This window comes from Diachasmimorpha longicaudata, chromosome 14 (genome assembly GCF_034640455.1).
Source record: "Diachasmimorpha longicaudata isolate KC_UGA_2023 chromosome 14, iyDiaLong2, whole genome shotgun sequence".
Taxonomy (NCBI): domain Eukaryota; kingdom Metazoa; phylum Arthropoda; class Insecta; order Hymenoptera; family Braconidae; genus Diachasmimorpha; species Diachasmimorpha longicaudata.
The window spans coordinates 5,038,838-5,064,656 of record NC_087238.1 but is presented as its reverse complement, the minus strand read 5'-3'; the positions used below and the strand labels follow the sequence as shown (position 1 = coordinate 5,064,656).

The 25,819-nt window shown below is 38.8% G+C and overlaps 1 protein-coding gene across 1 annotated transcript in view; it reads right to left on the bottom strand.

Moving 5' to 3' along the window:
- The window catches only part of LOC135169289 (uncharacterized), a 51,555-nt gene extending 27,324 nt beyond the window's left edge, over positions 1-24,231 (bottom strand). Inside the window, exons 1-2 of the mRNA XM_064134148.1 lie at positions 23,843-24,231; positions 21,667-23,151 (exon numbers count right to left, since the gene is read on the bottom strand). Coding sequence (XP_063990218.1) covers positions 21,667-22,975 — 1,309 coding nt within the window. The 5' untranslated portion in view covers positions 22,976-23,151; positions 23,843-24,231. The remainder of the gene's footprint in view (positions 1-21,666; positions 23,152-23,842) is intronic.
- Positions 24,232-25,819: the final 1,588 nt, after the last annotated feature.

Sequence of the window (25,819 nt, the reverse complement as noted above, 5' to 3'; positions counted from 1 at the left end):
CGGAGGCTTTTTACCCCTTTTGTTTTTAGGTTTTAGGGAAGTTTTTGGGGGAAGAGGGGGGGGGAGGGAGAGAAAGAGGCGGAGACTGCAGCATGCACTCTCTTACAAAGTTAGATCACCGCACGCCTCTTTGGCTCGTTCCAGTCGGAGTAACGCTGAAATCTGGAAACGTTCCATGGGTCATTTCGGAGCAACAAATGGCTTAATCTCGCTTACGAGGCTTCAGGGACTCCGGGTGAGTCTTCTTGGCAGAGGAAAAATCCTTTCAATGCTCTCGAAAATATGTTGACTCGATATTTTAAATGCACTTGGAATTGATGAGTATTTCTCAATTATTTACAGACCTCGATTCAATTTTTTTTATTCAATCTAAATAATTCCAGTTCCTATTGACATTAATTAACTTTACAATCAACCGTAAATGATCACGAGACGTGACCCAAGACTTTCTTTAAAACTGGTGACTCTCGATCTTCGATACTATCGATTCAAATGAAAAATACCAATACAAATTGTTCTCACGATTGATTGAATAGTTTTCTCAAACAAGATATGGACTTTATCATAGAGATTAAATTTGGAAAATGGTGTTGTATATTCATTGAAACCTTGGCCAACGAGTAAACTGATAATGGTACCTATGACAATCATGTAGAATTGCTGTGCATCAGCAAAATCGAATGGGTATTGTGGCTGGCAGTCCTGTACCCAGACTCGGATAGGACTACAAAGGGATCAAATAGCGTAATTTGCGTGGCTCTGGGCTTTTGTTTGACGCTTTTGCTTGTTGTTCCAGTCGACAGTCATAACTGAGGGGAGGAGGAGGAGGAGGAGGAGGAGGAGAAAAGGAGATTCCACCTCCGCAATTTTATTGGAAATGGCCGTTTAAATGGCACTGAATGGACCATTGGCGGGGGTCCGTTTATTCCTCAATTTTATTGCAGGCAGTTGGGTATTTTGGTATCAATTTCACCCTCGGAATTGGAGATACACTGTCAATGACTCGTGCACCACAGGAAAAGTAAATATAGCGATCTGACCAAACCAGTTCTTCTTAAAATAGCTTGGCGTGCATTCTTCTTCGTATGATTTTTTTTTATCTCTTTCAACGTTGGTACCTCTCCTTTATCGAACTTTAGCCGTCATTGAGTTTCGTGAATTTTTCAATTGAAGAAGCGATAATGCCGTTTTAAGAGCACCTTTATTTACAGCTAATTGACAGTTTTATCAGCCGATAAATCAATGGGTCTTAAAAGTTCAAGTATTACGGGAGTCAAAGCTGTTAAGCTATTGAAATTTCATGGACAGTTGCCTAGTAATTTTTTTAACTAAAATTAGAAGCGAAAATTATGATAAAATACAGAAAAAAAAAAATGGGAAAAAAATATATTCCCTGGCTCGATCATTTTTATGAAACATTGGCGGAGTTAATTTTTTTTTTCTTGTAAAATTTCTCCAGTTAAAAAAATATGGAACGAATGGAGAAGCGCCGCCGCAGAGCTCCGCGCGATTGAGGTTCTGCGGACCGCTTGCACGGCACCGTTGTCACGTTCACTGCTGGAAGTGACGTGAACACTTGCCGGTAAACGGCCAGATGGCAACAGCGCACCGGTTTCACGCCGCGACCGTTGAAAGATGACGGACAATGCGAGTAATCGAGGGTTAGGAGTCGATTTAAAATGGTTTTCCCCTCATTTTTAAACAATATTTTTTTCTTAGGACAGACGCGATTTTTCGGTGGCTCCTCGCAACTCCCACGAACCAACAAGAGCATAACCATTCGAGTAGAAAAAATAATCCACAATAAAGAGAAAAAAAAACTGTTTTTCAAGTGGCCTTCTCTCACCGAGTGAATAAAACATAATGAAAAAAAAAAAAAAAAACTAGTAATTCACTTCATCGATGTGTGAATGAAAGCGCACGATGCATGTACGTATGTACGTAAATGCGGAAAAGAGCCGACGAAGCGGCTCTCGCGACCCCTTTCGCGAATGAACCCTACGTGCCGTACTGACAACACGATTATTATCACGAGCCCCGGTTGTTTTCATTTTTTTTTTTTTCTTTTCTGTTTAATCCACTCGGTACCGCACTCCTTTATTTTTCCCAGCCGACCTGGGCATGTACATCGGGTAAAACACTTTTTCCCTTCCGAGACTGTCTTCCATATTGTGAGACCCGTTGGATTAATCTCTCAAGCAAACCTCTGTCATCGCGTGCAACTCAAACTTTCCTGTTTCAGGCTTTAACCATTTTTCTATACATTAATTACTAATTTATCAAATTAGTCTCGCTGGGGGGGGGGGGGCATTCATTAAAACAGATTATTCTCGGAAATTCCAAACACAACCCTCACCCCCTCTCCCTTCACATCCCCTAACTTCTCAAAATCCCTGACAATTGCATTATAGACTCCAATTGTCTCGACAGTAATCCCAGTTGAGAAAATTGAGTTCTCGTTGACTCCCATCAGCAACCACTGACACTTCCCCCTTCTCCCCCCCCCCCAACGAAATTACAGAGACACCGCTAAATTACTGGAATGAACCTCACTTAACTCACTCCCCATCCCCCACTCCCCCTTTCCCCTCACGCTAATTGTTCCTAATAAATTTCAAAACTAGTCAATACGTTGTTTTGGGACAATTTACGTGACATGTGTACTAGAAAATGGCTGCGTACGAATGCGTCGATTAACTCCATCCGAAAAGGGGGATGGAACCTCACAATGCACGGATCTACGGACAGTTAAATCCCGCATTGTGACGTAATGCATAATGTCTCCCCCCCCCTTTCCCCCTTCTAACCCCCACCCGACGGGTTAAAACCAGCATCGCGCCATTTTTTCGTACTAGAACAAAGTGAGCATTGTTATTTTGTCATTTGGTGTAAATTAAAAATTCGTAAAAACTTTTTTTGTACATAAAAAAAAATATTTAAGGAAAATTAAAAAGAAAATAACTTCCTATGGGTTAAAGTGATAATAATTGGATGAACAAAAAGTGTAGGATGTAAAAAAAAAAATTTTATCGCGTCTAGAATATTTTTTTTAAGCAGGCGATTCTGATTTTTTAAATTGTTCAATTGTGTATAGTTTTAAAAGACTTCTAATCATCGAACGTGTTCACGCAATCCTGCGACTGCATCAGACAGTTTTTTTTTTGTGTAACCTCTGAAAACCAGCGAAAAATGTCACGTGAAAAGTGAAATTTCATGTATCCGCAATTTCTACGTGGAGTTGTTTGGCGAACACATTTCGTTGAAAAATAATAAAAAAATTGTATATGTCAACGTAGAAATGAGCAAACAAAAATAGTGACAACCACGGAATTCCGGTTAACGCGATGTTACCGCGCGAATGAATGCGTCGATTCGCGTGTTTTCGCGTATTCCAACGAGAGATTGTACAGTTATACACCTGTATATATTTTCACATGTTACCTGTCACGAGATGAATTGGACAAACGCGATGGGCGGTGTATTCATGATGGAAACGGAATTGTGACAGAAGTATTGTTCGCAGAGAATCAGTCGAGGAATGAAAAAAAATGGAAAAAAAAAGCTGCGAGGAAGAATTGGAAAATTGTGGTCGGGGGTTGAAGATTCAGCAGAAATACCGTCAACCAAGTGAATATAGAATTTCACCTGCAGACTTTTATTGGATTCAAAGATACCGAATTTATGAGAAGATTTTTGTATTTTGTGACTTAAAATTTTCCAGGGATTACTCCACAGCGATATTCTGAAAGCTGCACCGATGTGATTTCTTCCTTTCCGTTAAACTAATTTAAGGGATGAATGAAATAAAGGGGGGTTTACCCAAACAGTTTGCAATGTAAATTTTATTCCAGCGCTGAATAAAAATTTCATTCAAGTAAACTTTATCTTTATCTCCAGTTTTATTTAGATCAAATAAAAATAAAATTCCAGATCTAAATGAAGACTGAAATAACAATAAAATAATTACCGATAAGAAACAAAAAGTCCGTCAGAATGTCAGTTAAAAAAAAAAGTGAAAAGAAATAAACGATAAAGTTCATTTCATTTTCATTGAAAATGTGATTTTTTTTATTCCAATAATTACACGATCCAATGATTTTCTTGAAAAAAAATGTTGAAAAAGGTCTGAAAAATTAACTAAAGACCTTATTCGTAAAACGAGAAATGAAGAATATGGAGCATAAAATCTCTATAAAAATAAATCGCACAGGAAAATAAGTTCTCACTGGGAATGTAAAAAACCCGAGGAAATACGAACGAGAAACAGATCAACAGTATTTTCTCAGTGCATTGCACCTGCTGTTTGATCAATGATTCAGAGTAACCAAAAGCATCACGTGATACAGCCTTTACTACAGTAGTAACCCACACCGCCATTAAAGAGTTCCCCATGCAGCCCGTGTAATCGATATGATTTGTTTGTACCCAAGTAACGTAGCAACAACAAATACAGGAGGTGATTCGAGATAATGTAAAATTCTGAGAATTCAAAAAAATTCCTGTACATTTTGGCACAACAAACAAAAACACTGATTACATTGGCTGAGATATTTCCTCGAAATATTATACGACGCAGTATATTTATTTAATATTTAATTACCGTTGCATAAATAATTCAAAAGAATAAAATATACCCCCGCCCCTCCAGCGTCGTTATGTGTATGACTACGAAGATGTGCAAAATATTAAATACAAAATGAAATCGCATGACATAACAACAAACAAAATTTTTCCTCACAAACCCCTAAAACTTCTGTAATTTTTCCTTAATTTTTTACTCCCTAAAAATTTTACAATATTTTTTTAAAGTTCATTACAAATATCCAGAGAAACGCACCTGTCAAATTACATAAAGTAATCTATATTTTATTTTTCAACTGTATATACCTAAAGCACATAATATTCCATCTCTCCCTGTGTATACACAACTGCTATACCAGACAAATAAACATTTTCTCCCTCCAAAAGTTTTTGAATGAAGAAATACTCTACAGTCCCATGAGTCACCGATGCCAGACAGTTCGATAAGGATAAACACCACTATATACATTCAAACATAACCATACACGTGATGTAACGCTCATCGATTGATTGTACGAATATTCAAAAATTATAATATTATGTGAAAGTTATGGAAATTTATGATGGCTCCAGTGGTAATGAAACTATTTGAAAATTGTTGCTATTTTGTTTTGCTCGGGGTAACATCGACAATCGATGGGTTCCAATGGCGAAACTTTAGCTGTAAGAGGGTCCGTTGGGGGCGGGGGGTGGTGGAAGAGGGGAGGAATTACAGTTCACTGGTGAAATCCTCAGTGGGCCAATCCGTACCAATTCTACATTTAACAATTTTCAACGTTAGTTGTGTGCTCTTGGGCTTGAATAATTACCATTGAACGGGGAGAAGGGGGGGGGGAGAGGGTTTTTAATTAAACTGCGTATCAGAGACTGCGCAAGTGGAGATTCAACTGTGTCGGGGTCGTGGATGGGGGAGAAGAAGGAGGGGGGTAATGGTAGTTGGTGAAAAGTTGGCACGAGAAATCAAGAAGTGCGGAGGGGTATGAGGATACGGTGACTTGTATTTTGTTGATTATTAATGAGAATTATGAGACGTGATGAGGGAGAATTTATATATTAATGGAATGTTATTAAATATAGTTGTGGAAAGTATTTTGTTACCGATGTACTTCACCTATTTCAGACTTAGAATAATGAGAATATAAAAAAATTAATAAAAATTGAATTCGTGAAATTTTATCGCCAATATATATATATATGTCCCTAAATCATATCCAGAAATTCCCGATGATTATCAATCTAACAGATATATCTGATATTTCACTGTGCTGTTGGTTGAATTATGGTAACACACTGTACGTGATCGGAATTGAACGACTCCACGATACCCCCTCCAATGAGATATATGAAAAGTGGTAGATAAAAAGCATTTTGGGGCAGGGGGTAGGGGATGGGGTATTTTTTCAATGGCCGTCAGCCAAAAACCATCGGCCTTGAAGCACCCCACAACCTCCTGGGATACAAAGAAAAAAGTCATCGTTCTTTATCTCTCATGAAGAAAACCTTGAACCAGATAGATTAACAAATACCACCAGTTACTAAATAATTTGTTCACTCGAAAAAAAAAAAAATTATATCTCAGCAGCATTTGCTTCTCCAATTTTCTCATGAATATGTAAAAAGCGTTTAAAAAAAAAAAGAGTTTGGAAAATAATTAGTTCTCATTCCTCTGAATGAAGTCTTGAATCAGATAATTTGATAAATACCCCAATTAACTATAAATTTGTGATTCCATGGAAGTAACTCGTAGCAACGTGTTCAAAATGCAGGACGTATCCTTCGGGTTTAAACATTCATATATTCATCATGATCCCCTCGCTCCCCCCCCCCTCCCCCGCCCCACCCACAAAAGTTAAGTTTGTACGCAAGGGGAAGGGGTACCATGGAATTGGTAGAAGTGCAAAGTCTGTGACTCCGTGAATATTCGCATTTGGGGACAAGGTAGTGGCTACCTAGTTGTTTTGGTGCTTCACAAATACACATACACTATTGGTAAAACGAATCAAGGTCCTCCGAACTCCAGTTTCCTATTCCTCTTGTGAGGGTTGGAAGGATCGTGACTCACCAGTTCATACCCATGTCGTTTTCAATGGCGATGCGCCCTTTTACGACTTCGTGAGTTGCGGATAAATTGTTTCACCGATGTTTTATGTACTGTCTCGTTTCAGATATAAAAAAAAAACACCGCATGACCCGATGTTTAAGACGATTTATTGATTTTCCATTGGCAGTTAAGAAATGATAGAAAGATGATACCACATTTTTTTCAAACATTTCCATTTTTCCCAGAAACTACTGCTGATTGAACCAAAAATAACAAATGAACCTCGCGTTTTTTTTTTTTCAAATTATTCTCTGAAGTAAGTGCCAAAGGTCATCCAGAACACGCAATGGGAATCCCCCCAATTGTAACCTCCTGGTGTAATAAAAATAAATTTAACTTGACTGATGCACTACCGCGAGCTCGATAAATCCATCTCCCCCCATAATTCCACCATAACTCATATTTTTTATCGAATTGACAGGCCCAATTACCGACTCTCTCCATCACTTATTAAAAATCCAATTAGATCAAATATCTCTCTCCTTATTTTTCCATTGGCTTTGAGGTTAAGATAAAGCTGATTGAGTTGATCAGGCTCATGTAGCTCTCAGCAGTATGCACGTAGAGTACGTGAGGTCTACGATGACCCATCTACTAAGGGTATTAACTCCCTCCGGCGATAACATCAGACGTCGAGATGAAACCCGGCTAATCGTGCACTCCTGGAGGAGGATATGGGGGGGGGGGTGGAGGAGAAGGATAAACATTATAACGTTCAAGTCCAACTAAATAAATTTTTAAAAAACTTCTTCTTAGAATATTTTCCATGGTATCTCAAGCGACAAAAATAGATAAATATTTCAGCACAAATGGTGTACAATAATGAAGTGAGTGCGTGGACAAACGGCCTTCAACAGCGCATAAAGGGAAAAATTTTAATATCACGAGATTCCTCTGTTATTTTTTAAATTTTTTCTCCTTCACAATTTTCTCGTTGAAAATTCAATGTACGTAATGGTGAACAGTGGCCTCTTGAATTTATTCTCAATATTTTTTTTTTTAATTCTCCCGCTTGCACATTCCAACCGACAATTGACGGTGATGATACTTTTTTAATGAGAAATATAAGCTATTCACGGTGAGGAGGTCCTTCGTGAGAGACACTACGAAATCACTCCAACTCATTCTCAATTTATATGCGCATAAATTAATGTTATAATTAAAACAGTCAGGAATGTGAAAAAATATATTGTCCACTTTTTAAAGGGGACTTTTTCCTCTTGTTGTTTAACTTTGTCAATTAATGCAGTTCACGAAAAATTGTTAATTAAATTTCTGACGAACTGGTTTAAATCCACCCGGAAATTTTCAGTTAAAATAAAATGTGTTTATCATTATTTAACGTTATGAAAAATCATTATAATTTGCTCATCAAATAATATTCTCCCTGGGATTGCTCCACGTCTCTTCCGATAATGACACGTGAAAAAACAATTTTTAATTAAATTATTCCCTCCTTTGGAAACTGAAACGTTATTAATACTCCTTTGGCTTGAAAAGTGAGGGAGGCAATCAAATAATGTGTACCCGGGTCGCTTCGCCCGATGCATTCCGGCGGTGAAGTCCACCCACCCTAATCGGCTTTTACCCCTTGAAGTACACACAACCCCATGGCATTTGCCGAGAGATGCCAGTACAGGGGATCGTTATATTCTCCCTCAGACATTCGTAATTCCGTTGCTCTTGACTGAGGGGAGGGAATGCATTGCAAAATAAAAATGTCTACCTGACCGGCTTTTCAGGGGTAATGCATTCTCAAAGCCCTTTCTCAACGATACAACCGAGTTCCTTTGTGTTGGCCATACCAACATCTACCTGTTTCACAAAAAAAAGGAGAAAAAAAAATCCCCACTAAAATATTTACTTCGTTTTTTTTTCCTCTCTCCCTTCAGCACTAACTCCGTTTTATCACTTTTCTGAACATCTTCTGGACTCATAAAAATTCATACAATTTAACACACTACCGGAAGCCCTCTCCCCCACTACAATACCTCGTTTCCCCCTCCCCCCCCCCCACAAGATGATGCATTTGTCCTTCGGAAATGAAGTAGCCGTGTGCCTGAATACCTGAGGTAATTGGAACAATTAATTTACCGGAATTGTTCATTAAATTTGATGACTGACATTGAAAGAAATCGAGAAAAAATCAAAAGAAAGAATCAAAATAAAATAGAAAAATAATAGAACCAAAACAAAAGAGAATTTGTCGAGAAAAATATCTATCTCTGGAATGTCTTTCACAGAACTTTGGAAGAATTTTCTGAAGGTTATCCTGAAGAACTTTTTGTTCAATTGAACATATTTCAGAAGACAACACTTCCAGGGAAAACATTAAAAGCTTTTTAAAAGACCTATTCGCACATCCGCACAATAATGATTTAATCCTCGTATGTACTCCCTCAAAATTTCAACTTTTCATTTCACATGTAAATAATTACTCCAATTATTTATCTTGAACATATTTAAATTTAAAGATTTAAAAAATCACAAAATATCAAATTGTGCAATGACCTTAATATTTTCTAACACTCGGTTAAATTGTTAATCCACCTAACAATTTACCAAAATCATTGAAAGAAATAAACAAAAAGCTAACAATAATATAACCCACTGGCACTTCAACTTTATTCCTCAGTATTAGGAATATAACCACAAGAGCTGAGTAATACAGACCCATTAGAAGAAACGATCGTTTAAGGGCTAGAGCCTTTATGACGACATGAATGATTTTTTTGGGGGGAAAATACCATTTGATTCTCTTCCTCCTCCTCCCTCCCGCCCATTCCACCCCTCACCGCTGGCCCGTTCAGGAAGTTTCACTACAGAGTATTAATGTACGTTATGAAAGTCCCGAGAGTGATCGCAAGCGTTAATGGAATGTCGGCTAATTGCCCCGTCCACGAACGATTATTAGGTATTATACGTTGGTTGAGGGGCGAGTGGGTGGGAGGGGGGTGGTTGGGGGTTTAGTGAGCCATTACATGTCGGCCACATAACAATAACGACTTGTGTCATTTCATACATTCCACTTTAAAGCTACAATGCTCGTAATTCACCATTAAACTATTCTCCAATCTCAAAATAATCGATAATACAGGAAATATGGAGGGGGAATAAGGTATTTGCAAGACTTCCGGTGAATTTGAGTGCGTAATTAAAAAGCTGGTGTATTATTTTGCATCAAATTTCAAAATTTAATTCGATAAAAAGTGAAATAAAATTGTTTGAGGAGATTTATGTGGATAATTGAGCCGCGAGTCTCCGTAATTTCGTGACGATGGGGCTCTGTTATTGATTGAAAAATGAGTTAGGGAATGGCAAAAGGTCGAATGTTTACCCCGAGGGTGACAATTATTACAATTATAATAATTGTTATAATAAATTATATTATATTATTAATAAATAAATGACAATCAAATGAAGAAACACGTACAACCGTAAATAAAATTTGATATTTTCTTCCCGAAAATTTACCTCTTCACTTAAAATTACCGACTCCTTTTCATCCACCTCACGCAATGTAGAATCAGAGTGCTGATGGAATTGAGAGTCTGCACGTATACCCGAGAAATATAATGAAAACGGTTGGGAATTCCGGTGGCGAGTGCTCTGTCCTCCCCTCAATTGCTTTGAAAAAAGAAATGGTAGAAGAAAGTCGCACACCGAATCGTCCGTCTAGCACCGAAGCTTCCGAGCGTGTAATAAATTCGATCAGACCTCCTCGACCGAACCCCCTACCCCCGGATATAACTGAATCATACCCCGGGGTTTCCATTCTCAAACTCACCAAAAACTTTCCACCCCGGAATCATCGATTCGCGCGTTCCAAGAAAAAAAAATCCTCTTAATTTTGCCAACGTATAAACTATATTTTCGGGTCCATTAAGCCATTAAGTTGTCGAAATGTTTACTATCGGAGAGAATACATAATATTTGGTGAAACAGGATCAATTATTTAAAAAATTCTGGTGTTTGACAATTATTGAATTTTTTTATTATACAGGACTGGAATTTTCCCGGTGCTAGCACCAGAATTTTTCTAATGTAGATCTGGAATTTTCCTGGTGCTAGCACCAGATTTTTTTTTGTTTTATAGAAGTGGAATTTTCCTGGTGCTAACACCAGAATTTTTTTATTGTACAGGACTGGAATTTTCCTGTCGCTATCACCCGAATTTTTTTATTATGCAGGACTGGAATTTCCCTGGAAGAGTGTGTTGTCTAACTGATTAAATACATTTCAATTGGTTGGGTTTGTACCCAGTTTATACATCACATATACGTGAAACCGTTGGGAATACGCAATGATAGGGGAAATTAGTATAACGCACGCGTTCGATCTGTATCATCCGCGGTCTAATTGATTGATTTGGAATGAGTTCTCCCCACCCCGCTCATTGCTTCGTCAGTTCACTACGTACATTATTTGGAAAATAAACAGTTTTCCAGCCCATCAATTTTTCTCCTGTCTCATTCAATTTTTCCCAATGACCGACTTATCTAATTCGCAAAAAAAATTATTACTCTTGAAGATAATATTTAAAACTTTATTTTTTAATCGGAAAATGCGGATTTCAATTCACCCCATTTTGGACGTTTTAATGAAGGCTTTGGGATGACGAAATACTCGTTAAATTTAGCTAACGACCGAGTTATTAACGATCAAAGGAAGTGCAACAACTGATATTGCCTCCCTCCTCATGCATTAAATTATTGCATTTAAGGGACGGATAAATGATAACAACGTTGATTAAATTTTCGACGAGCGCGATGTTTCGCTAAATTATTTCATCTTCCGACAATCAGATTGTCAATGGATATCCTGCGGTCATGAAATGAGAGAATTCTAGACAGAGATAATATGACAATAAAATTGCAATACAAATTCAACGCAATATGGCGTACAACCCCTGTTATATTTTCCCTAAAAGAGATTCATTTTTGTTTAATCCATCCCAACAGTAATTTAATTTTTAACTCACAAATTATTCACTTCGACAAATACATATTGTCAACGATATAGTTATTTGTAATTATTATTGTCAATTGCCCTAATTTCGATACATTCAAACAATATATTCCTCTATTGAAATCAGGGGAACTATTATAAATAAAAAAAATATGAAAATGCCATAAAAACGTTTAATTGTAATTGTAATATTTCACAAATTTGACCGGTTTATTTTGTCGTGTCTCAAATATTCTATTCCAAACAAATATAATCTAATCCTGATCCCTCACATATACTCTAGACTCAAACAATCGATGTCAACACATCTTATTCACAACAAACCCGCCCTCTAAAATCCGTCACCACCAGTATTTATTACGTTTCCATACACCTGAATGTCACATTTTATAATTTACTTTTATTTAAAATATTGAAAGAAAAAGAAATTTTCTTCTTCAAATTAAAATTTTCTATATCGTCTTTAATTTTTTTACAATTAGTTCAACTCAAAAGGACGACAATGCCGTGTGTTTAAATTAATCCAATGAAAAATTCATGCATAATCAATCAATGACAATCAAATAATTACTCAATTTATATTTTTAATGAAGTAACTTCCACTGCAACAAATAAAAAATTTTTTAAAATAATCATTTGATCAGATTAAACGGCCAGCCGACCCTCAAATTAACAATACTGACCTCAAATCATTAAATCATCTATCGGAATATTCCCCCCCCCCCGAAATCCCAGCAAATGAATAGCCAATTAGTCTCATCAATTTAATGATATCTATTTACCCGAAAATTAACGAAAAAAAAAATGGAAACAAATAAAGGCATTGCGGATGACTGAGTGTGAAATAGCCAGGGGCATCTCATTAAAACTCGCCCCCATTTTGTGGCGTCATCCAAACTTGTGTGTGCAAGTGCATCATTGTGATGACGCCCACAGCCCTCAACTGAGAGGTCTCAATGTCACTGGAGAAACGTAGAGAGGAGAATTGACGCTGGTATGCCCTTCATATGCACACAGCGTATTAAACCAACAACATTAATTTTGCATCGATGAGCGCGTTAATTGCTCCATAATTGATCGGCAATATGAAACCCTGTGGTCGATGTCATCGCTCTCATTTTCATTTTTAGTTGAAATTTTCACACCAATTTCAATCGATACACAGAAGCCCAGAGAAATGGGGAGAGTAATACGTGGGGGAGGTATTACTCAAGCGGCGGCGAAAATTGCTCGTTAATTATTGATAATTTAATCAGCTCCGAGAGAATAATTCATGAAAATTTCTACATTTCATTGACAGAAGGTGCTAAGGTATTCTCGATGGTGTTGAGGGTAAATTTCAATTTGTGATGAAATTGTTTATTATTAAAAATGACATCCAGTGATATCATGATTACGGAATGCAACGTCATAACGTTAATTATCGGCTGTAATTATCAACTTTCACGAATTTTTTTTTTATTTAATTATTTTTGGAAGTATTTTTTACTTCACTTTGACAACTGTCTATTGGGTATTAATGACAGATAATTAATCAATAATTAGATGACCTCCAGTGACGTAATCACACCAACGAATTTATCAATCTCACGTCAGAAATTCAATTTCACTTCACGAGATGAATAATCTCACGAAATAACATCCCTTCCACCTTTGCAAAAGTGTCAGTAGTTGACATACATTAAATACCCCATCCATTGTCCCCCGGGAGGGTCACCTCACATCTCTACATCCCCTCCCTCGTTGCTACCCCGTTGCTCACCCCCGTATTCATCTCTTATCATTAAAACTGTCGGAAACGTCCAAAATATTTGTACCTGACACATTAAAAAGATTGCAACCCCACATATTAAAGCACCCCTCACCCCTCTGTTTTGTTTTCCTATTCCTCTCTATCGTCAACGCACCCCCTCAACCCCCTTCCCATTCTCCACATCCAACGGACGTCAGAGCCATTCGTATTTCTCAGTGCCTCAGGCTTGTGTCCCCCCCACACACACATACATACGTAGATGACAACCTCCCTCTCCACCCCTTCGACCCCAAAAACACTCTCATGCGTTCCCATGTGAAAATTAACGTTTGAATGGAAAATAAATAAGAAAAAGGACGTCTTCAATTTTGATTTCCCACATGGAAAATTATATATCTGGAAAATTTTTCAGAATTTCATGAAAATTGTCCCGAAGAGACTTTTTAGGAGGAAAAAAATCAGAAAATGGTCGAGGGGTCGACAATTCGATGGTTAAATCCCCCAAATTTTTAAAATATTATATTCTGTATTGTATACATTAAAAATGTTTTTTATTAAGATTTTTCGAAAAAAATATTCATAAATTTAAGTTGATATTCGATATGAAAAATAATCTTGAAATATTCTTGACTCTAAAAAGGATTTTTTCTGGAAAAAGTTGGGCGAACTAGTTGGATATTCCTTAAGGATTATATGCAACAATTTCAAGAATAAATGAGAAGAGAAAAACTTCACCCCGACACCGGAGCACAAATGGCGCCTCGTAGTGCACTAACTACAATGTGTACGAAGCTGTGACGTCATTATCCACCCTCTACAAGTTTTTATTGAGTAAACGACCCGACTAGATTAATGAACAATAATCTAAATTAAAGAACAGTATTTGTTTCAATTTTGAATAAAAAAAAAATTAAATTTCAAATTTGAGCTCTACAAAAATGGAAAAAAAAATGGGGGATTCACCCCTGTTTTTCCCGGTGGATGCTCTCGAATAGTCTTCACAATCTACGCGAAATAAATTAGAATAAGTTTTACCCCCGATTCAAATAAAGATGACGAGTGAAGATTGATGAGATAAGTGAAAGACTGACAAGTAAAAATGATTCAGATGAATGATAATGTCAGCTTGGTATGAGGGTGGTGGATTTATCCCTGTGTGTTTCGACTGAGTTTACATGGAAATCCCTCAGAATGCCTCCCCCTCACACCTAGAATTCAACCCCCACCCACCCACAAACCCCTTTTGACGTTAGAGTGACCTAATTCTAAAGCGGAGCACGTCGGACTGACTCCGCAGGGTAGTTTCGGAGGGATGAGGAGGGGGTGAGAAATGTCGAGACGCATCGGCGACATTTTTGCAAGCCAAAGGACACCGAGACTCCTGATTTCCACCCCCATCCACCAACTAACAATAAACTTTCGCCTTATCGCGACGAAAATTCGCCAAATTTTGGCTTTTCCGAGTAGATTAGAATTTTCCAACTTTCATGTCCGATAACTCCTGAATGGTACAGTAAAATGTAAGAAAAATAACGCCATTTTAAAGATATTTTCACCAACTTTGGGGTGATTAAAAATTATGAGGATTGAATCGTTTGCTTTCGAGATATTAAATATTTATGAGACGACTTATCGATAACAACAGACAAAAGGAGGGAACGTTCATTTTTCTCTATTCTTTTACATCCCTCCTATTTATCTGTTAATTTCAGAAAATCCCCACACCAAAAGAAGAGAGTAAAACTTGATAAATGTATCATCAGTGTAATTTATCCTCCAGATAACATTCAATACCCACGAGATCAGAATTAATTGTCTCGTGTTATCGAAAATATCCAGAGGTGTCGGCTCCCTTTCATTTGTTCACCAAATTCGACACTTTAATCATCAATAACTCCAAAACGCCAGAGTGAAATAAAAAAAAAATCTCGTCACTCCACAGATATTCCCCCCAACTTCCAACCAAAAAAAATTCAGCCGAATCCCATCATTTAATCCCCCCATATATACCATTTACGATTAACCCTCCACCTGTGCCCCTTCTCAACACATGCAGTACTCACTCGATATACGCAGCGATTCCAGATGACGAGAGAAAATATCCCCAGGCCCCTCCCTCCGGTCTCCACACGTGGCGCAGTTGTGGCCCCTCCTCCTCGCGCCGCCAAAAACCCCCAAAAATCACCAAAAAAAAAAACTAATAAAACAAAAGGCACTCGATCCAATTCCACAACACTCGGCACTAACCCCTCACTTCTCCCCCCCGTTTCCCACCGTCAAGGTCGTCCCGCTGGCGCACACAAAAACACTCGTCCGCACACGTACACCAGCACGAAGAAACAATAAAATTCCCAGTCAACAATTCCCGGAATATTCTCTGTACCCCGATTAACGTTCCTCAAAACATCGCCCGAAAATGCCAAACTTCACTGCCAATGATTCCTCACCCGGGGGACAATTAAACCCACAAACAATTAAGACGCGTTCGCCCGATCAGTCACAATCGCCCGTCAACGCAATTTCATTTTTTTCAATGTCACAGTAACACCTCAGAATGCACTGAATTTATTTCAATGACTCGGTCACTCGGTGGCATGTGATAAATTGTGGGAAAAGGTCAGTAACACGACGAGTTTAACGACACGTCACAGGACGCGGCTCGCGACGTACTGAGGGCCCAGCGCCGTCAGCGAGTCTCATCGTGACGTACACTCTCCTCTCCCCCGCGTCGGCACGGTGGCGCCACAGCAGTTACCCCATCCTGCAACCCGCCCCTTCGCGACCTTTCCCTACATGTACTCGGGCAACCTAGGCGCTTGGATAATCCTCACTTCTCGCAACTCCTGGCCGTTGTGTCAATGTTGTTAGCCGAATGCCTCTGGAAGAAAACGACGCAACGACCAACCCCGGAGAAGCGCCAGGTGGATTATATCGATGGGGATGGAGGGGGTGGATATGGCTACCTACGTCAAAGCCGGGATGCTGGGTGTTGGGATGGCCGGTGGGCGAATTTCCCGGATCTTCGCCAGAATTTGAGTCGAAATAATTTTATTTGATCGTTCAAAAATTCCGTGAGGGACTAATATATGGGATTATAATTGTTATGTGATATATTTAATTGTTGAGAGTGAATATATCTCATGGGAACGTCAGATATATGTGATATATAATTTTTTAAATCAATTTCTCATCGATATTCGATTGATGGAATGGAAAACTGTTATAATAGAAAAATATTGAATTTTCGAGAATTAGTTTGAATATTTTTTTTTATAAATATTTCCAAAGGAGTCAGATTCGTGCTACTCCCTCATACATCACCACGTTCTCATATTTAGGTTTCCCATTCCAAAAAATATGCAATCACTCCTGAGATATGCGTGTCGAATGCCGCCTACTCAACTCATCAAAAGATTCCCATGCCCCCGCCTGTGGTCCGGAATCTGCGGCAGGTCTCGACCTGCAACCCTGAGCTCCCCAACACCCAGATTAGGAAAAATATTTCGGTATCTCGTGCCCAGGCTCAGCACCTGCACTAAATACCGCTCCCTCCTGAGTGTCGGATTCTTCAAAAATTTTCTAATGGAATTCCAAACCATAAAAATTCGACTGACCGACAGACTCTCGGCCCAGGCGGACTAATTCTTACTGATCTGTTCCCCAAAATCCATCACTTTTTTTTTTTCAAATAATAAAACCTCGAAATCTCCCAGAACTTTTCCACGACCGACAAAAAAAAACACTCATCCCCAACTGCTACAGAAAAAAAAAATGTTGGGAAACTTTTTCCCGGTTAAATAAATGTCTGTGATGGACCGGAAGTATCCATCGGGATTTTGAAGTTTATGGTAAAACTTATTGCGGGAAAAATAATTTGATAAGACTATTTTTATGATTTTTCGGATAAAGCACAATTTGATAAAATAATTATTTCATTATTTAACAAATAAGTTTTCTAATTATTTCATCGTCTGATGTCAAGAATTAATATTTCCCGAGATTATCAACTAATTATTAACATAATTAATTGACTGCGTAATTATTTACGGCACTAAGCCACGATAATTGCGAAATTTTTGTCTTTACCTCCGAAAACAATTATCCCACCGAATCATTTTCCTAATTAATTGATTTTAATTTCCGGTCCATAAAACAATCGCCAAAAAAATTCCCGAGAATTCAGATAATTAATAAAATCAAAACTCACGACATTGAATCCTCATAAACAATTGTTACCCACAATTAGACACATTTGCAACTGTGAACTTTCACTGACTGTTGATTAATTATCTTCGAGGTGGTGCTGGTGGTCTCAACTAGCCCACGAAGACGATGTTCATTCCGAAAATGGGAATCCTCTCGTTTATAGAGAATGGAAATAAGAGAGAAGTCGCAGGTGTTTATCGTAGCTCGCAAGCTATTAAATTTCACCTTACGGTGCGTTTGTGCCGTTGGCACAACGACGTGATTGCAAAGCCCTCCACCCCGAGAAAAGACAGAATTCTTTTTTCCCTCTCCTCCCCTTTTGTATCTATTTTTTGTCACTCGCAGACATGGTCTGTGAAGTTTCTTTTATTGCTGAACATTGTCTTGGATGAGATTTTTTATTTGCTCGCTTTCGGGTCGACTCTTTGGGAGGAAGGAAATGGAGATGTGGAAAATGTCCAACAGTTTTGTCTAGAGGATTTGGATGGTTGGGAAGAAGGATTGTCTGGCCGGTTGTTGGGATTGAATTTTTCAAGTTACGACTAATGATTGATTTTATAAAAAAAAACGCCATTGACTGGCAATTAAATTTTTCCACCGACGCCCATTTGCCAAAAATTAATTGGATTAATGACAACTATTTTTGAAATTATTATCAGTTATCAGTTGCGACTGCGACACAATTTTCTACATAATTTTGAAATGTTCATTAATTTTTTAATGTACCCTGAGGTTGAAACCCTCTAAACGTGACCTAAAAACTGCAAATTAAAAAATAAATTCCATCAATAATTGAAATAAAAGTTTGGATAAATCTTGGATCGACATAATCTCCCAACTAGACTTGTCCTCCAGATTAATGACAATAATTTAACGAACCATAAGATGAATTATTTCGTCGCTAAATTAATTCCCAACCACTGGCTTCCCTGGCGTCCTCATTCCTCTCTCCCCCGGCGTGAGGGGGAAGAATATCTAATGGAAATATTTCTGTGAAAAGACTACGAGAATTAATTTTTTTTCATTAAGATATCAGTGCGTACGAATTAATCATGGTCAGGGGGTGGATGAGGGGGAGATTGATAGATCCAACCGCCAATACGTAGTGAACAGACACCGCCCCTTTCATTACTGGGTTAGTCTCCATGATTCAGTTGAGCACAGTCACCCCTGGAGGTCCTCAATGCCATCAAGACAGATCAGGAAGGACTAGGGTCGAGTTCATTATCTCGTTCCATTCAGTCAATTTCAGAGGCTCACCATCGACTTTAATTTTCATTAAAAATTCCCAGCGCAAGTTTGCAAGTGTTAACTGACACTATTGCGACACAGACGAACCAATTCCAACCAGAAATCTCCAATTCATCATAAAAAACCGGGATTAATCCTCTAAATCCCCAAAGTCGCAATGATTTAAAAAAAAAATTATTCAAAATATTTCCATTACATCGCTCCACATTGACCCCCCAGACCTGGTGAGTCTGTCCACATTTTCCTCCACCCCAGGTGGTCCCACCCCAATTTTTCAAATTACCCCTCGAGGGCCTGTGTACCCAGCAAAACCAAACTACTATTCCGCCAGAAATAACGTGCGTGAAAGAGTTTTCCCGGTTCATACACAGATGCAGAAGTGCATTTACACCAGTGCTCAAGAGACAGCTAGGAAAATACAGAGCTGAATAGCATCCTAGCAGAGGCTCCAGTTCGGAGTGTGAAAATGTACGCAGCGTACACCTTTAAACCTCACAATTTCCTCCGTTCAGTCACTCAAAAGAGGGAGAGAAAAACCGAGAGAGGGAGAGAGAGAGAGATAAAAGGGAAAATAGAGTTGAAGCTTCATCCCCCATTTTCCCTATTCCACTTTTCTCATTTCCATGAGTATCTCCCTGAATGTCCAACGGCCGAGAGAATACGAATAATACGAAGTGAACAACCCAGGCGTGTACCACCTGTCTCACCACCTGACTTTTCTCACATGAATTACGCATGCATGCGCCCATCACCTCGTCAATAAATTCATGAGCATTTATGTGACACTTTTGATAAAGAATGCACATGTATTTTATGCGGAAAACGTCATTATTTGGATTGCACTTTTTTTCATGAAAGGAATAACGAAGAATGTTGATAGAGTCGAGAAAAACAAACCGCAGAATTCTTTTTAAACCTTGAAAAATTGATTCGAGTATTTTAAAACGCTTTAAAGATTAATTATAATTAATTAGCAACTCAAAATAACATTTAACAGGTAAATTGATATTTCAACAGGTCAGTTATGTGATAACAACAGGTGAGTTACAATTAATGAAATATGAATTTGCAATAAAAAAAGGTTTAGAATAATTTCAGCGTTTAATTAGAATTAATTAGCAGTTAAAACTGACGTTTGAGTGTTGACAGTTCAACATTTCAATTTATTAACAGCTAAAGCCCACAGTTAACAGACAGAATGAATTGAGTGTTAATTTTTTTATCAAGAAAAATCTGCTCAGGAAGTTTTTACTGTTAATTAATAACAGTATAACTGACTAACTTTTCGTACCTCATTCAAACTCTACATTCCACAGTGCTCGAGCCAAAATAATACAGAATTCCTCGACTCCTCTTTCACTCTCCGATTACCTGCATTGTGCGTTTATATTTCACGGTTTCTTTTTTCTCCTCGCAGACAATTCTTTGACGTCATTCTCTTTCATGAATATTCAGTGAATTTTTTCAAAAAAATTTTCCTCATCTTTCCCGCCACTTTTTTTTTCATCTGCATGATTGAGATGATTATGTAACGAGTACATGTTCTCCAGTCGTTTACCACTGAGAATGCATTATCGCAGCAGCTCATGAATCTCAGATACACGGGAAAACGCGAGCTGAGGGAGATTAACGATCCGGGGGAATTGGCAGTGCAGAGGAGACGTGAAAAGACGAAGAAAGTATTCTCAGGTTTATTTTCATAATAAAAAAAAAATGGGAAATAGTGAGTGGTGAGTGAGTCAGGGGAAATTTTATTAGTGGAGAGAGCACTCGGGGCTGAATCATAATGGTGTGAGAGTAATCCAGGAACATGTTTGTTTGGCTGGTATATTTTTGGAAGTGGAGTTCTTCCATTCGCAACGAGAGTTGCAATTTTTCGGAAAAAATTGCGAATAACGTTGATCCGTCAAGAGAAGCAAAGTTTGAAGAATTAAATCGTCGCTCCTGATCTGAAAATAACGTCAAATGGGGTTTAACTGAAGTCCCTGATGTTCGAAAACAAATGGAAGAGAATTCCACTGGAGGAAAATCACGAAAAGCACTTGGGCATTCGCAAATCTAAAATTCCAAGAATAATGTTGATTAAAGGGCACCGTCAGGGAATTTCCGAATTCAAATACAACGAAAAACCTAATAAAAACCAATCACTCGAGACTGTCTGACTCTGGCACGTGATTCAACGGAGTTGCGTGATCAAGAATACTTCCACTGATGCCGTGTTACGTCTCTCAGTAACATTAATTTATTTGGACGTGCGCCCAACCCCAGTGGCAATTCCAATAATCCCCTGGGATAAAAAAAACACGTGTACTCATAATAAACGAGTTAAAAACTTTCCGCGTAGAATAATTCTCCCAATATTGAACTCAAATCCTTTGAAGTCCTTCCCCTCGACTTCACAACACTCTGGCAACACCACTTCATCCTCATAAAACCGAAATTTTCCTTATTCACCCCAGGATCGTTTTAATATTCTTAAAATGCGTTGAAAAGTTTTATGTTGCCCATAAATATCAGGTGAAGTCGAGGGTGCGAAAGTTTGGTATTAAAACCAAGTGGGGAATATTCATAACTTTAATGCTGAGTAAAAGTTGGTGGATATTTTTTTTTGAAGACAGCAACATTGATTGATGACTCTTGTTTAAAGTTTTAGATGTCGAGTGGACGGCTCTTCGTCTCAATCAATCGATCATTCAACTCTGTTATTTGTTTTCCACCGGTTGAATTTATTTATAGAATTTTTTTTTCTAATAGAAAAATAAAGTTCGCATTAGCAAGACGATCCGTAAATAAAATAAATGCTCACCTCTCCCCCAATCTCGTCTTCTGCGTCTCCTCCGTCTCCTCCCCGTCACCTCAGCGATGTCCGACGACGAGGACTCGCCAGATCTCCAGGGATCACAACTTTTATCCTCCCTCCGTTTCCCCACCTGACGACACTTCAGTAGATCGTAAACACGTCTGAAGTAATCCCCAGCCATGTCCCTCTCGGTCTCCTGAGATCCGTTGGCATTTCCCATTCCCCAGCCATCGCCATCATCATCATCACCAGCATCACCCTCCCTTCCGCCCCCACCGTTGACAATCCTCGAGTTATCCCTCTTCTTGACATTGAAATTCACCGGAAACTCCAGCGCTCCCCTCTCCTCGACCCCACCCACCCCCCTGGACACCGAGTTATCCTGGATGTCCTTTCGCTGGGGTACGACAATCAGATAATTCTCCTGAAGAATAGTCTCGGCCTCAGTGGACAGATCCTCCCCATCCCCCAGTGGTTCCCCCTTGCCAGCAGCTCCAGCATCCTCACCATCATCATCCCTTTCAGCCAGACACTCGCCAATCCTCGCTGTCCTGGGGATCCAATCCCTGGCACCACAGGAGATGCTCCTCCCCACCGATGATCGTCTCTCATCGCGCCAGCAATCACTGCCATCAGAATTTATTGACCCCTGAGACAAGTCACTCCTCGTCCTCCTGTAGGACCTCCTCTCCCTCGGCACTTTCTCCACCAAAGCCGGACTGTTTAACCGAACGTTGGCATCACTCCGGCTCTTCCTCGGTCTGTAACTCTCCCTCGCATTCCTCCGATTCTCCGAATACCGTCTCCTGATCCTCCTCGGCTTATCCCTGGGTATATCAGAATCATTGTCATCACTGGGATGAGAGCTGGTCCATCTTCTCGGATTGTCATCCAGGTAAGCGCGCACCCGGTGATACCTGTCGAAAGCAATAGCCTCGTCACTCTTGGCGAGAATTTCCGGTGAGCTCAGGTCCTCCAGGATTTGATGCCTCAGGTAATCACCGATTGAGTATCTTGTTTTTTTTTCACACCCCATACCAGTCGCCTGGCACCTCGGGGCTGTGTTCGGAATTAGGGACGTGGAACTGTTACTCTTCCGCTGGGGATTCAATCCCATCTTGGGGGTGAAATCCGAGGGCAAACGGGGGATGGAATGCAGTGGGAATTTCTCGTAATTGATCAGGATGTTCGGCTCGCGGTGGGATATGTCCTTGAGGCTTTCTGCCGTGGAGTAGATGTGGTCAGCTATTTTCAACCTCATTATGGTGCCCGGGGGTGCGTTCGTGAAGTACGAAAAATTGCGTTCTCTGTTCATGATTCGTTCACGTTCGTGTGATTTTTGGAGATTTTATTTACTTAATTCACAGTAAAATCACTGCAGGATTGTCCTGACCTTGACCTAGTCTCTGAGATTGTTTATGGATTCTAGGAAAACAAAGGTCAGGTCAGTCGCATCGTCGGTTGCACTCTCGTCTCGACGTAGGGTACCTCCTGGCGGACGGAGGATTAAATAAATTGGGGAAATGTAAAATAATTCTTTGGAAAAGTCCTTCTAATAAGTCGCAGGTGCCTCTGAGACAAAAATATGTATGTTGTTGCGAGTTCGAGTTACGATTCTCTTTTCCCTCTTTCTCTTTGATCAAAGATGGATTCCATCGCGACGTTTGTATTTTCGTCTGTCTTATCTCGAATTGTTCTTAAATTATTTATTCATTTCAGTGTATCTGTACCAGACTTGAATAATAAATGAATAAATAAACAATGAGGTGAAGCCTCCAAACAGATGGAAACATATCAACGACTTGAACAATTTCCATGAACTGGACGAGTATCAAAGATACTGAATAAATAAATGAATGAATACCTCATTAAGTAAATGGGAAAACTCGCAAAATTAAATCGCAATCGCAAAATAATAAATTACTAAATTGTCATTAGGCGATGAAAATATCATTTGACGAATTTGGATCAAATGGTACTTTCATTCTCCTGTGACACAGGCTATTGTATCTTATCAGGTCGGAAAACCGCCATTTTTTCGTGCAAATTGAGGTTGGAATCACGGCCCATCAGTCCCAATGACATAAAATTAATAACTAATGAAGTAAAATGCAAAATTGTTATTTTCCTAACGTCCTCGGACCTCTCTTTAACGCTTTTGAATACTAATTCCACTACATACAATCCACCAGCAGTTCATCAGAAGGATTTTCGCAAAAAACGATTTTTTTCCCTGTCTTTATCACTTTTATTTTCTCCGTCGACGTACACTTGCACTCGTAACGTAGCACTTTAGAACTGACTCGTCGAGTTTACATAAACTCAGGATTGCAAACTTGGCAGAATTTCATGAAGAATGCTCCGGGGTGAAGGGGGGAGGGCAGTGGACGAACCATTGAGAATTTTCGGTGGTATGTGGGACCCGGATTTTTTACTGAGATGCTAAGGGGCTACCGAAGAATGGGGAGGATGATTCAAGATGGCTGAGACGAGTTTCAAATTTTTGGGATTTTAGGAGAATTGTTTACCTAGTCGTATTCATCGGGGGAAAAAGCTCAACTGTCAGTGATTGTGAGGAGCTTCGGGAGAGAGACTCGTCGGCGGCGTCAGTCTGCAGACCAGAGGTGACATCATACCGGGGATCAAAATAGACTTTTGGTTGGCGGAGGGGGCGAGGTATTCCGGCATGTGGGATGCAATACAAATCAGAGTGTCCCATATCTCGAGAAGAAAAAAAAATGGCGATTTAAATTTTAATTTGATGCAAATTTTGTTTTTGTTAAAACCATTTTTGGTAATTTCCCCTTTAATTTTGTGAATATTTTTGTGTTCGCCAGGTTAGTCTCGTGTCGATTTGGTGGTCACCAGGGTCTAGGGTAAATATAGATTTTTTTTTGTTTTTCAATATGATTTTTTTTTCAATCTCTCATCGAAACCCACGGTATTTGTTGTATTTATTTCTGTAAATTGGTGTCTGACGACTGGATGCTCTTGAAAATCATCAGGAACTCGTGCCAAGTAAACACGTACGCACATTGGAATTGAAATACAACGTCACAAGGTCGTTGATTCAGAAGAAACTTGATCCAATTAGGTGTCCCCGCAAACCCCCTAATTGCTTCGATCAGGCTGGTCATTAATGTCGTCCAATCTTGTTAATTTATAATTGACCTAATCCCCATCGACGATAATGAACCACTTATTTTTTACACATCTTGGAAAGCCACTCATCAATTATGTATCAACGTAAAAAAATATCGGAATAAAATTCCCAGAAGAGGAGTTCAACACGAGGGACTTTAATCCCTAATAATTCGGAATTGTATCAAACAACGATGACTCATTAATGAACCAATGGAATAAAACATCGAGCTAAGATTCTCCAGACCTGCTTTCAAAAATTTTCTAACTTATATATTCGAAATTTTTTATGAAGTCACCATTAAAAACCACTGGTTTACGGTAGCATATAAAACCATAATTTATTCAGCAGATGAAATTCAATCAATTATAAATGTACAGCAACATCTCCCGCATCCTCATATTCTCAATAAATGGGGAAGACAAAAAAAATTAATGAAAAAAAAAACAAGATTTGATCAGCTTACAACAGTGAATAACAAATTCTTATTTTTGTCCAGCAACATACGTAATTATTGTAACATCATTCGATATACAATTCGTCCTAGAAATAATCTAACTCGCAGGAACTCAATTGCAATCATTAGTCCTCGTAGGGTCAATTGATAATTATTATTCAATTATCCTATCTAATTTTTTGTGTAATATAAAATTGCCATTTTCAATGTTTACCATTCCATGGTTACCTCGATCTATCATGTAATAATACTTATCACCTTGTTTTATATATTTTCCATTTCACATTGGAACATAGAACGATTACATTCTGCCTATTTCTCCATAAACAATTATTTTTATATAATATATGGAATCGATACAATAACACTCTGCTCTTACGTCATGTAAAAAATTGCACGTTCGAAGGCTTCATTGCAATAGAGGAGGGGGTAAATAAAGAAATTTATCTTACGTGGACACATCCATTGGCCCTTTCTCCGGGTAAAATGGGGCAGCGCTATACAGAGATTAACAAAACATTGTTTCGGCTAATTGATCAAGGTTAATTAGCGTGTGATCG